A 12,471-nucleotide genomic window follows, 5' to 3' on the forward strand; every position below is an offset into this window, starting at 1 on the left:
GTGGACAGAACTATTTTACTCCCTCGATGTTCAGGGATATGGAATTGTAGTATTAAAGAGGGAGGATAATTATCTGAGTGAAAAGTGGCAGTGCTGTGGGGAGAGAGCAAAGGAGAATTATTTCATTCTCCTTTACATGTGAGTACTGGAAATGACATTAAGCCATTTTGAAGGAGTGCCACCACTGGACAATCAGACGGTACTGACTCAAATGGCCATATGGCTTCTTTCCATGCTGTTGACTTGCGGTGATGTGTCTTGTTTCCATTGGTGATTTAAGGAGTAGTTTAGTGAAATCTGAATCTTGGGAAAGTAAAATACATGTAGACTTTGCAATTCTTTTGCTTTTATGAGGATGTGCAATAATACTTAAATTAATTTGTTCTGCATCCGGAAATCTGTGAAAGGCTGTTGTCTCCTATTGGTGAAATAGTTACTTACACCAGGAAGTATCAATGAGTGCGTGTTTGGAAACACTCCGTAAACGTAACAAAAATTTGTTACAATTCAAAGTGCTGCCCCTCCACCTATCTTCATATCATCTGCAAAATGGACCACAAAGCCATCAATTCCATCATCCAATCATTGACATGCGATGTAAAAAGTAACAGTCCCTGTACTGACCCCTGCAAAGGTCTAATTACCGGCAGACAATCAGAAACGGCCCCCTTTATTCCCATTCTCTGCCTCTTGTCAATCCTCTATCCTTGGTACTATCTTTCTTGTAATACCATAGGCTTTTATCTTACTAAGCAGCCTTACGTAGGGCACATTGTCAACCACCTCCTGAAAATCCACTGATTCTTTTGTCTATTCTGCTTGCTATTTCCTCAAAGAATTCCAAATGATTTATAAGGCAATATTTTCCCTTTGGGAAACCATGCTGACTTTGACCTATTTTACCATGTGCCCTCACCTCTCTTTTTATATATCTGAAAAAGCTTTTGGTATCCTATTTGATATTATTGGCTCACTTACCTTCATATTTCATCTTTCACTCTTCATTGATTTCATTTAGTTGTCTTTGGTTTTTAAAAGTTTCCCAATCCTCTAACTCCCCACTAATGTTTGCTCTATTTTGTGCCCTCTCTTTTCCTTTTATGTTGGCTTTGACTTCCCTTGTCAGTCGTCCTCTCTTTAGGATATTTCTTCTTTGGGATGTATCTATCCTACACCTTCTGAATTGCTCCCAAGAACTCCAGCCATTGCTGTTTTACTGTCATCCCTACTAGTGTCCCCGCCAATCAACTTTGGCCAGCTCCTCTCTAATGCCTCTGTAGTTTTCTTTACTCCACTATAATACTGATACATTTGACTTGAGCTTTACCCTCTGAAGTTACAGGGTGAATTCTATCATATGATGTTGTGTTGTGCTTGACCATAAGTGGTGTATGGTTATTTTCCTGTGGCACTATGAAAGCATTGTTCAATGATGGCCGGAGTACATCAGTGTACAATCTGTTTGTTCCAATGGAACATCCTGAATGCATGTTTAACCAGGATCTACAATAATCGTTTAGTCTTTGTTGTATTTGGCAGCTTGTTCAATTGGTATGCATAAAATTGAGTAGGTTATTTTATCTAGTTTAATCTTGGTAAGGATTTAGGTTCAATTATGATTTTGTTATTGCAACTTCTCGCATAAAGCAATGTCATTGATGGGCCCATTTATGTATTGAGTGCTTAAATATGTTTTCAAACATTGGGGATGGGGTCTGGCTAAATGGAAAATGATGTGACTGTGAGCATTCAGTTCTGGCTGACATGCAAAGTGAAGCAGAAGCAAACAGCTGAAGCAACTCATTGGTCAGCTTGTATCTGTGAAGGCAGAGGGATGGTCAAGTTGTATCTGTGAAGGCAGAGGGATGGTCAGGTTGTGTCTGTGAAGGCAGAGGGATGGTCAAGTTGTATCTGTGAAGGCAGAGGGATGGTCAGCTTGTATCTGTGAAGGCAGAGGGATGGTCAGCTTGTATCTGTGAAGGCAGAGGGATGGTCAGGTTGTGTCTGTGAAGGCAGAGGGATGGTCAGGTTGTGTCTGAAGGCAGAGGGATGGTCAGGTTGTGTCTGAAGGCAGAGGGATGGTCAGGTTGTGTCTGTGAAGGCAGAGGGATGGTCAGGTTGTGTCTGAAGGCAGCGGGATGGTCAGGTTGTGTCTGTGAAGGCAGAGGGATGGTCAGGTTGTGTCTGAAGGCAGAGGGATGGTCAGGTTGTGTCTGAAGGCAGAGGGATGGTCAGGTTGTGTCTATGAAGGCAGAGGGATGGTCAGGTTGTGTCTGTGAAGGCAGAGGGATGGTCAGGTTGTGTCTGTGAAGGCAGAGGGATGGTCAGGTTGTGTCTGTGAAGGCAGAGGGATGGTCAAGTTGTATCTGTGAAGGCAGAGGGATGGTCAGCTTGTATCTGTGAAGGCAGAGGGATGGACAGGTTGTATCTGTGAAGGCAGAGGGATGGACAGGTTGTGTCTGTGAAGGCAGAGGGATGGTCAGGTTGTGTCTGTGAAAGCAGAGGGATGGTCAGGTTGTGTCTGTGAAGGCAGAGGGATGGTCAAGTTGTATCTGTGAAGGCAGAGGGATGGTCAGCTTGTATCTGTGAAGGCAGAGGGATGGTCAGGTTGTGTCTGTGAAAGCAGAGGGATGGTCAGGTTGTGTCTGTGAAGGCAGAGGGATGGTCAGGTTGTGTCTGAAGGCAGAGGGATGGTCAGGTTGTGTCTGAAGGCAGAGGGATGGTCAGGTTGTGTCTATGAAGGCAGAGGGATGGTCAGGTTGTGTCTGTGAAGGCAGAGGGATGGTCAGGTTGTGTCTGAAGGCAGAGGGATGGTCAGGTTGTGTCTATGAAGGCAGAGGGATGGTCAGGTTGTGTCTGAAGGCAGAGGGATGGTCAGGTTGTGTCTGAAGGCAGAGGGATGGTCAGGTTGTGTCTGAAGGCAGAGGGATGGTCAGGTTGTGTCTATGAAGGCAGAGGGATGGTCAGGTTGTGTCTGTGAAGGCAGAGGGATGGTCAAGTTGTATCTGTGAAGGCAGAGGGATGGTCAGGTTGTGTCTGTGAAGGCAGAGGGATGGACAGGTTGTGTCTGTGAAGGCAGAGGGATGGTCAGGTTGTATCTGTGAAGGCAGAGGGATGGTCAGGTTGTGTCTGTGAAGGCAGAGGGATGGTCAAGTTGTATCTGTGAAGGCAGAGGGATGGTCAGGTTGTATCTGTGAAGGCAGAGGGATGGTCAGGTTGTGTCTGTGAAGGCAGAGGGATGGTCAGGTTGTGTCTGTGAAGGCAGAGGGATGGTCAGGTTGTGTCTGAAGGCAGAGGGATGGTCAGGTTGTGTCTGAAGGCAGCGGGATGGTCAGGTTGTGTCTGTGAAGGCAGAGGGATGGTCAGGTTGTGTCTGAAGGCAGAGGGATGGTCAGGTTGTGTCTGAAGGCAGCGGGATGGTCAGGTTGTGTCTGTGAAGGCAGAGGGATGGTCAGGTTGTGTCTGTGAAGGCAGAGGGATGGTTGACATCTCCAGTATCTGTAGTTTCTTATGTCCCTCTTTGACTTGAGACAATAACATTAGTGGCTAGGCAGAAAATACATTGCTGTTACTGTCCATGCATCAAGGTCCTTGATACCTTAACTCAAGGACTGTGTAGAATCAAGATATCTATTTCCCACTACCATTTTCCAATGGGATGAGTACTGAATGTTGACATTCCCAGCAATGCTCATTTCCTGTAATTAAGCCGGTTTGAGAGAACTGACTGATGTCCACCCTTGTCTTGATCCTTTACTGAAAAAAATAATGTAGCTGTAAGGCTTAGGTGAATGTTAAGTACTGTAAGTCAAGATATAAATAATTGTGGGTTACAAGAAAGTGCTTTGCAAGATTATTTAGCCTCTGCTGCCTTGTAAATGAAATTGCCATAAAGCAGAGTTTATTTTGGAATCTTCAATTCTGTGATGTTACAAGGAGTGGGAGGAGGTAACTTATTTCATCTATTTAATGGGATAAAACATTTAACTTCTCAGCAGTAGTGACCAAGCTCACTTTATGTAAAATGTACCTACTTATGTTGTTAGATTGTGGTATCTTGTACACAAAGCTGAATCCTATTAATACGAGATTTGGATATCTATTTTGGGCATGAATTTTACATTGGGAGGCAGGGTGGAGATATGTCTCTACCCCAAAGAAGGTGTAAGGTGCACCTGCTTACCTCCTCTCCTCCCCCCATGATCAGGGTCACATGAAACCATGGGAGTAGGTCGTATGAGCAGCTGGTAAATATCACACGTCCTGGTTATGCGACTTCTGATGCCAGGCAGACAATCTCTGAGGAGGATTAATAATGGCTATTGTTGTATAAATACACTACCCAGAAGAAGGCATTGGCAAACCACTTCTGTACCATGAATGCCTACGTCATATGACATGGCACATGGTCATAGGAGTTAGTCTAATTATGCTCCCTATTAGTCTGATGGGGAGCATAATTAAAATTGTTTCTTTAATACACTGGCTTTGTTGTGTTACTGACCAGCGGAAGCATCTTGAAATTAGTCGCTTGGAATCTGTTCAGGTAGATAACCAGTATTCCTAGATCTAAGAGGATATGTATCCTGTGCTCATAAGTTTGTTAATTCATATTTATTATTGAATTGAGATGTAAACGGTTGAATTCCTATCTAAGCTCCCTATGTGTTGATTCTGCTAGAGAGTTAATAACGCAATTTAAGAAATACCCTTAATGATCTTTGAGCTAATCCAATATCTTTTGAAGGCCATTTAATTCTTCAGAACTTTTTATACTTTCAGTTGGAGCATGGTAAACTTGTATCTTAATCTCATTTACTTGGAGTACAGTGAAAATTTAGCTTGATGTCAGCATCCACGCGGATCAGAATTACGGTACATATTTCTATAGAATTCACAAAGTATTTCTATGGAAACAAATGTTTCCTAATTTCACTCACAAATTCTGAATGACCATTCAGAATCTCCCCCCAAATATGCTCTTCATTTTTATCTTGTTTTCTTTTTCCATCCACAACATATTTTCATTTTTATAAAAAAAAATAATTTATTTTTCCCACTGTATTCCTTTAATTGTTGAACAAATCCAAGGTATGTAATGCTACAAAGGGATAGGAAAGGCAAGCCCCATTTGTATATTAATGAAAAATGAAATAATGCAATGTGTGAAAGCCTGAATTATGTCAATCATTTTTGTGACCTCATATTTCTTTTATTTTATCCATACAACCAACCATTCAATATGTTTTGAATATTAAAATAGTCGATATGAAATATTTTAATTTTATTATTTTTTGGAAGTGTGATGAAGTGTGTTCTTTAATATCTGCATTTTGTTACTTGTAGGACATGGTGGTAAAAGCTCTCAGGAAGACCAACAGTCGCAGTATTGAGGCTGCTATTGAACACATCAGCAAGATGAGTTACCAGGATTCTAGGAGAGAGCAGATGGTTACTTCAAGACCAGTGAATGCGAGCATGAAGGCATCAGGTATGCGTGGCTGAAGTACTGGGTGCTAAGACATTGTTCATGTCTCTCTCATGTTCACGTGCTTGGTTGTTGGTTTTTGTTGCAGCAATTTAATCCATTTGTATGTGTCCAGTTTCTACGTCATTTTAAGCAGTTGCTCTGGTGAGGACTTGTTAAAATTTGACTTTCGTTTGTTGGGATATTTAATGTTTTGCCTGAAATTTGTTCTTTTTAAATAAAATTTTAGCCTTTAATCTAGCAGACTCTTGTAGGAATGTTGCCTTTGTTTGGCTAAATACATTTGTTATTGTGGCTTTGACTGTTTTGTCAGCTGATCAGTGTATATTTGGCATCAGTGCTACAAAATGCTTACACAGTAGCTATTTGCATATTTTAGTCGTTTAACATATTTGGGATGCTACTGTGCTTAAATTACTCATTCACTATATGAACCTCACAGTGCCAGAGACCAGTGTTCAATCCTGCCCTTAAATGTGTCTGTGTGTTGTAGTCTCCCCCACACCCCAAACACTTGCAGCTTGCTAAACGATTGTCCCTAATGTGTAGATGAATAGTGGAATCTATGGATGGTAGTTGATAAGAATGTGGGCAGAACAAACATTAGGGATTTATGTAACTGGTCAGTTGATGGTTGCCATGGACTAGTGGCCAAAGGCCTGTTTCTGTAATTGATATAACAACATCAAAGGCAAATGAATAGAGATTCTTTCTTATCCTTAGCTTGGGATCCATTCATTCTCAGCCTGTTAATTAAAATGAGAAAGAAATACAGTGATCTATGTTGATGTAATTCAGGCAAATAAGTAAAACAATTGACATGAAAAATGCATTCTATGAAGGGTCTCAGCCTGAAATGTCGACTGTTTATTCTTTTCCATAGATGCTGCCTGACCTGCAGTGTTCCTCCAGCATTTTGTGTGTATATATGATAAAAGCTTTATTTTGCTATTTCTCTTTCTCTTCCCCTTTCCCTGAATAACTCTGTAATGCTTCTTTCACTCTCAAATATTTGATTTGGAATTTCTCTGCTGAAGTTAGATACCTATACGAAGATGTTGGCTAAGCTCACATGAAATATTCATGGTAAATGTGACTATTCAAAGTAGACACATGCTCACAATACAAGCTTTGCACATATCTATTTCCAGATTTGCACATATCTATTTCTAATTTTGGAGTAAATACACTTACTTTTCTGGTTTTTGTTTTATAAATCAGCTTCTTCCTCTCCTAGTGCTAATGACAATATTCCATGAAATGACAACTCAACTTCAGCCACATGTTCATCACCATCTTATCCCTGTGTTAATTTGCTCGTGACTCAGGAAATATTCCAGAGTTTATGACAATGAGTCCTTCACTTTGGCTACTGAAACTCCTTAATCAGATCTTCTTTAATACCACAGCAATGGGGTCCTACACTTTTCCTTTACTGTATTCTATTCTGATTTGAGATTCCATACCCTCTTGACAATTAGTAGTAAACATAGGGAGCAATTATCCAACATAAAATAGTGCTATTTATCCTAGTTGTTGAATCTCAATATTTTCTGTCTTCTCAATTGCATTGAGTATTAATAATTGCTGTATTCAAATTACCAGAGTTACTTTGCATTTCTGTCATCTTCTTAAACAGGATCCAATACAATAAATCGGAGACCAAGTTGGAAGGGTTCTAAAGAATCATTGGTTGCACAGCGACATGGTCCATCGTTGATGGAAGGCATGGGATATCGTGCAGAAAGCCCTATTTCCCAGTTAGAAATGGGTCGGCCATTGTCTTCAAGTTCTGGAATGACTGCATACACACAGAGTCATCCTGGGAATGGACAGGGGTCTTTGGGAGCAGTGAACTCTCAGAGAGCAAATGCACCCCCTCAACTTCCAGTGAGAAGTGTAACGCCACCGCCACCTCCCCCGAGAGGGCAAACCCCTCCCCCACGTGGCACCACTCCTCCCCCAGCCTCATGGGAGGGGAGCCAGCAACCAAAGCGTTTCTCTGGAAACATGGAGTACATGATCACACGGATTTCTCCTGTGCCACAAGGGACCTGGCAGGATGGGTTCCCGCCATCCAACCTCGGTGCTGCATCTATGATGAACCCACCACCCCAAGGCCAGCGTGGAATAAGTCCCATTCCAATTGGCAGACAACCTATTATTATGCAAAACAGCAGCAGTACTAAGTACAACTACCCAGCGGGCAGAACTGCACATCAGAATGGATCAGCACAGGCAGATGGATCCATGGGTGGACACTTTGTGACTCATCAGAATGTCATGGGTGGGAATTCTGTGAACCGTCAGCCACCTCCATACCCTCACCCTCAGGCTAGTCGGCAAAGCCCCAGTGCCTTACAAATGCAAGCAGGAGGAGCCGCTGCTTCCACCTACAGCAGCAACCTGAATGGGAATGTTTCGCAGTCTGTCATGGTGCCGAACAGAAACAGCCAGAACCTGGACCTTTACAACATCAGTGTGAGTGGGATTGCATCGTCTTGGCCACAGCCTCCTCCAACACAACCCCAGTCGGTGGCATGCTCTTCAGAAGTGCCTAACTGGCACCCTCCCCAAAATTTGAATGCACCCGTAAGATCCAATTCATTCAATAATCACCTTCTATCCAGCCGGCAGCCTCATTCTAACTCGCAAACATCTGCTACCACTGTTACTGCCATCACACCTGCTCCTATTCTACAGCCTGTGAAAAGTATCCGTGTACAGAAACCTGAACTGCAGACTGCACTTGCCCCCACTCACCCTCCCTGGATGCAGCAGGCTCCTCCTGTTCCCGAGGCACCTACGTTGAGCGAGGCTCCAAGTTACCAGCCTCCGCCTCCGCCGTATCCCAAGCACTTACTACAACAGAACCAGCCTGTACCACCTTATGATTCCATAGCTAAAGCCAGCAAAGATGAGCAGGTAGCTAAACCATCCTCATTATTTTCTCAAAGCACAGAAGAGGATGAGTCTGAGAAGGTCGTTGAGTTTGGGGAACGCCTTGATGCTGTGGAGAAGGAAAAGAAACAGATTACAACGTCACCTGTCCCAGTGAGGAAAAACAAAAAAGATGAGGAGCGCAGAGAGTCACGAATTCAGATTTACTCCTCACAGGCATTTAAATTCTTCATGGAGCAGCATGTGGAGAATGTGCTCAAATCTCATCAGCAAAGGCTACATCGCAAAAAGCAACTGGAGAATGAAATGTCAAGGGTAAGTGATGCCCATTTTCCTTTGAGTACTTAATCAGCATAAAACTTCCTTCATTTGCATGCCACCCATTCGCTAGAAGCCATCTAGGTCGATAATGAAGTTGCTCTGTTTATCCCTTTTTTTTTGGTCTGGTTTCTATAAGGCACTAATGTAAACGTTGGCCAGTAAAAGCCAATCAGTCCCAGGACCAAAAAACTAGTGAGATATCAGATGCATGTAAAAACTAAAATTAGGAATTCTGAGTTCCCCCTATTATGTGGGCCAATTCTTGGTAAAACTTCTGCCTCTTGAGTCAAACATTTATAAACTGATGTTCCACAGCAGAAATCTGAACATAGAATTCTGCTTTTGCCTCAGTATCATTTTTCTGATGAGTGACTAAATTGATTTGGTCTATAAGTTCCCAGGCACTGTTTGTAGATGAAAAAGGGAATTTTTCCTCGGTGTTGTGTTTTTTATTTATTTCTCAGTAAACTTCATTCAATTACAACATGTCACATTCTCTGCAGTACTGTAGATTTACTTTGAGGTGGTAAGTGTTCGGTATATCTTGAAAGAACCAAAAAAATGCTTGAAGCATTCAGCAATCAGGTCACATCTATGGAAAGAGAAACAGTTAGCATTTTAGGCTGAAGACCCTTTGTAGAACTGGAAAATTGTTAAACAGGATATAGTGGCAGAGTATGTGGAGATTGGGTGTAAAAGGAAAGGAATGTCTGATCTCCCTCACCTTCTCTGCAACTTAAAATTAAATGTTTTCTCTCTTCTCCAGTTCTGACAGAGTGCCTTTGACCTATAGCATCAGCACTTGCCCTTTCCACAGATGCTGCCTGACTTGATGCTTTCCAAAATTATGTGTGAAAACTACTTCAGTTATGCCTGCTTGCAAAATCAGAATGCTCCTGTTTCCACAAAAGTCATTGATATGATTTGTACATTTAAAGGAAATGAACAAATTAATTGGAAGGTAATGAGTACTGGAAAATTCTATTCCCTGCCTGAAAGGATGGTGGAAGTAAGAGCCTTGGTAACTTCACAACAATACATTTGAGAAAAGACAGACTTGTTGGGAAAGGGCCGAGGATCAAAGACAAGTAGACATTCTTCTTTTCCCCCAGTAGTGTAAGCATAAGCATAACCTGTCAAATTGCAAGGTCTTGTGCTGTGAGATTCATTGATAGAGAGTCATTGGCACTACAGCCCTTCTAGTTCATGCTGAACTATTAATCTGCCTAATTTCATTGATTTGCACCTGGACATGGCCCTCCATACCACTCCCATCCATGTACTTATTCAAACTTCACAAATGTTGAAATCAAACCTGCATCCACCATTTCCACTGGCAGCTCATACCGCGCTTGCACCATCTTCTGAGTGAAGAAGTTCCCTCTCATGTTCCCTTAAACATTTCACCTGCAACCCATGACCTTTAGTTTTAGTCTCTCTCAACCTCAGTGGAAATAGCCTGCTTGCATTTACCCTATCCATATCCCTCATAATTTTATATTCTATTAAATCTCCCCTCTTCTATGCTCTAGGGAATAAAGTCCATTGATAACTGCACTTAGTGAAGAACATAATAATAGGATAGTTTGGCTGTCTGCCTGCTTCACCATTCAGTAAGGCAGTGGTTGATCTTTTATTTTATCTTAATGCCAATTTCTTGCACCAATATCCCTTGATGTCCTTGAGGTCTACAATTCTGTGGACCTCTTTTTTTTGAATCCCCAGTTATTGAGCTTCCAAAAATCCTCTTGGATAGGAAACTACAAAGGTTTGTTTACCCCTGCTCATCACATTCCTGGTTTGGCGATCCCTTTTGATGGCACAGTGACTCCTGGTTCTGGCCACATCAGCAGCAAGAAGCAAATTTTGCAGCTAACCTGTCAAACCTCATAAGAATAAGCTCTTCTTAGTAATGGTTGGAACTATTTTAGCAGGCATATACGGTTACTGGGTTCTCCCTTGTCCCATGTGCTATGATTTTTTTCTATTGGGTGGAAGATGCAGATTGACAATTTACCTTTTATTACCAGACAAATTAAACTCGAATGACTGAAAAACTAATTGGAAATCAATATTTTTCTCAGTTGATGACAATATCCTAAGGCAAATACAATTTCCATAACTTCAGAAACATACAAACCCCATTTCCAGAAAAGTTGGGATATTTTCCAAAATGCAATAAAACAAAAATCTGTGATATGTTAATTCACGTGAACCTTTATTTAACTGACAAAAGTACAAAGAAAAGATTTTCAATAGTTTTACTGACCAACTTAATTGTATTTTGTAAATATACACACATTTAGAATTTGATGGCTGCAACACACTCAACAAAAGTTGGGACAGAGTTAAAATAAGATTGAAAAGTGCACAGAATATTCAAATGACACCATTTCGGAAGACTCCACATTAAGCAGGCTAATTGGTAGCAAGTGAGGTATCATGACTGGGTATAAAAGTAGCGTCCATCAAAGACTCAGTCTTTGCAAGCAAGGATGGGTCGTGGCTCACCCCTTTGTGCCAAAATTCATGAGAGAATTGTTAGTCAGTTCAAAAGGAACATTTCCCAAACGCAAGATTGCAGAGAATTTAGGTCTTTCAACATCTACAGTACATAATATTGTGAAAAGATTCAGAGAATTCAGGGACATCTCAGTGCGTAAAGGGCAAGGTCGGAAACCACTGTTGAATGCGCGTGATCTTCGAGCCCTCAGGTGGCACTGTCTAAGAAACCGTCATGCTACTGTGACAATTATAGCCACCTGGGCTCGGGAGTACTTCGGAAAACCATTGTCACTTAACACAGTCTGTCGCTGCATCCAGAAATGCAACTTGAAACTGTATTACGCAAGGAGAAAGCCTTACATCAACTCTGTGCAGAAACGCCAGCGAGTTCTCTGGGCCCGAGCTCATCTCAGATGGACCGAAAGACTGTGGAACTGTGTGCTGTGGTCAGATGAGTCCACATTTCAGCTAGTTTTCAGAAAAAAACAGGCGTCGAGTTCTCCGTGCCAAAGATGAAAACAACCGTCCTGATTGTTATCAGCGAAAAGTACAAAAGCCAGAATTTGTGATGGTATGGGGGTGCATCAGAGCCCACGTGAGTTGTATGTATGTGAAGGTACCATTGACTCTGAAGCGTATATTAGGATTTTAGAGAGACATATGTTGCTATCAAGGCGATGTCTCTTCCCGGGACGTCCATGCTTATTTCAGCAGGACAATGCCAGACCACGTTCTGCACGGGCTACAACAGCGTGGCTTTGTAGACACAGAGTGTGTGTGCTTGACTGGCCTGCTGCCAGTCCAGATCTATCTCCTATTGAAAATGTATGGCGCATCATGAAGAGGAGAATCAGACAACGGAGACCACAGACGGTTGAGCAGCTGAAGTCTTGTATCAAGCAAGAATGGACAAAATTTTCAATTGCATATCTACTACAATTAGTATCCTCTGTTCCAAAACGCTTAAAAAGTGTTATTAAAAGGAAAGGTGATGTAACGCAATGGTAAACATGCCTCTGTCCCAACTTTTGTTGAGTGTGTTGCAGCCATCAAATTCTAAATTTGTGTATATTTACAAAATACAATTAAGTTGGTCAGTAAAACTATTGAAAATCTTTTCTTTGCACTTTTGTCAGTTAAATAAAGGTTCACGTGAATTAACATATCACAGATTTTTGTTTTTATTACATTTTGGAAAATATCCCAACTTTTCTGGAAATGGGGTTTGTAGAAAACCTATAGGTCCTTCAACTCAC

At 41.8% G+C, this 12,471-nt stretch overlaps 1 protein-coding gene across 1 annotated transcript in view; it reads left to right on the top strand.

Annotated features, from left to right (window-relative positions):
• Positions 1-12,471, top strand: part of lats1 (large tumor suppressor kinase 1) — a 41,742-nt gene that overhangs the window by 4,644 nt on the left and 24,627 nt on the right. Inside the window, exons 3-4 of the mRNA XM_073056571.1 lie at positions 5,347-5,491; positions 7,128-8,704. Coding sequence (XP_072912672.1) covers positions 5,347-5,491; positions 7,128-8,704 — 1,722 coding nt within the window. The remainder of the gene's footprint in view (positions 1-5,346; positions 5,492-7,127; positions 8,705-12,471) is intronic.

The sequence above is a fragment of the Hemitrygon akajei genome, chromosome 9, assembly GCF_048418815.1.
Source record: "Hemitrygon akajei chromosome 9, sHemAka1.3, whole genome shotgun sequence".
Lineage (NCBI taxonomy): Eukaryota > Metazoa > Chordata > Chondrichthyes > Myliobatiformes > Dasyatidae > Hemitrygon > Hemitrygon akajei.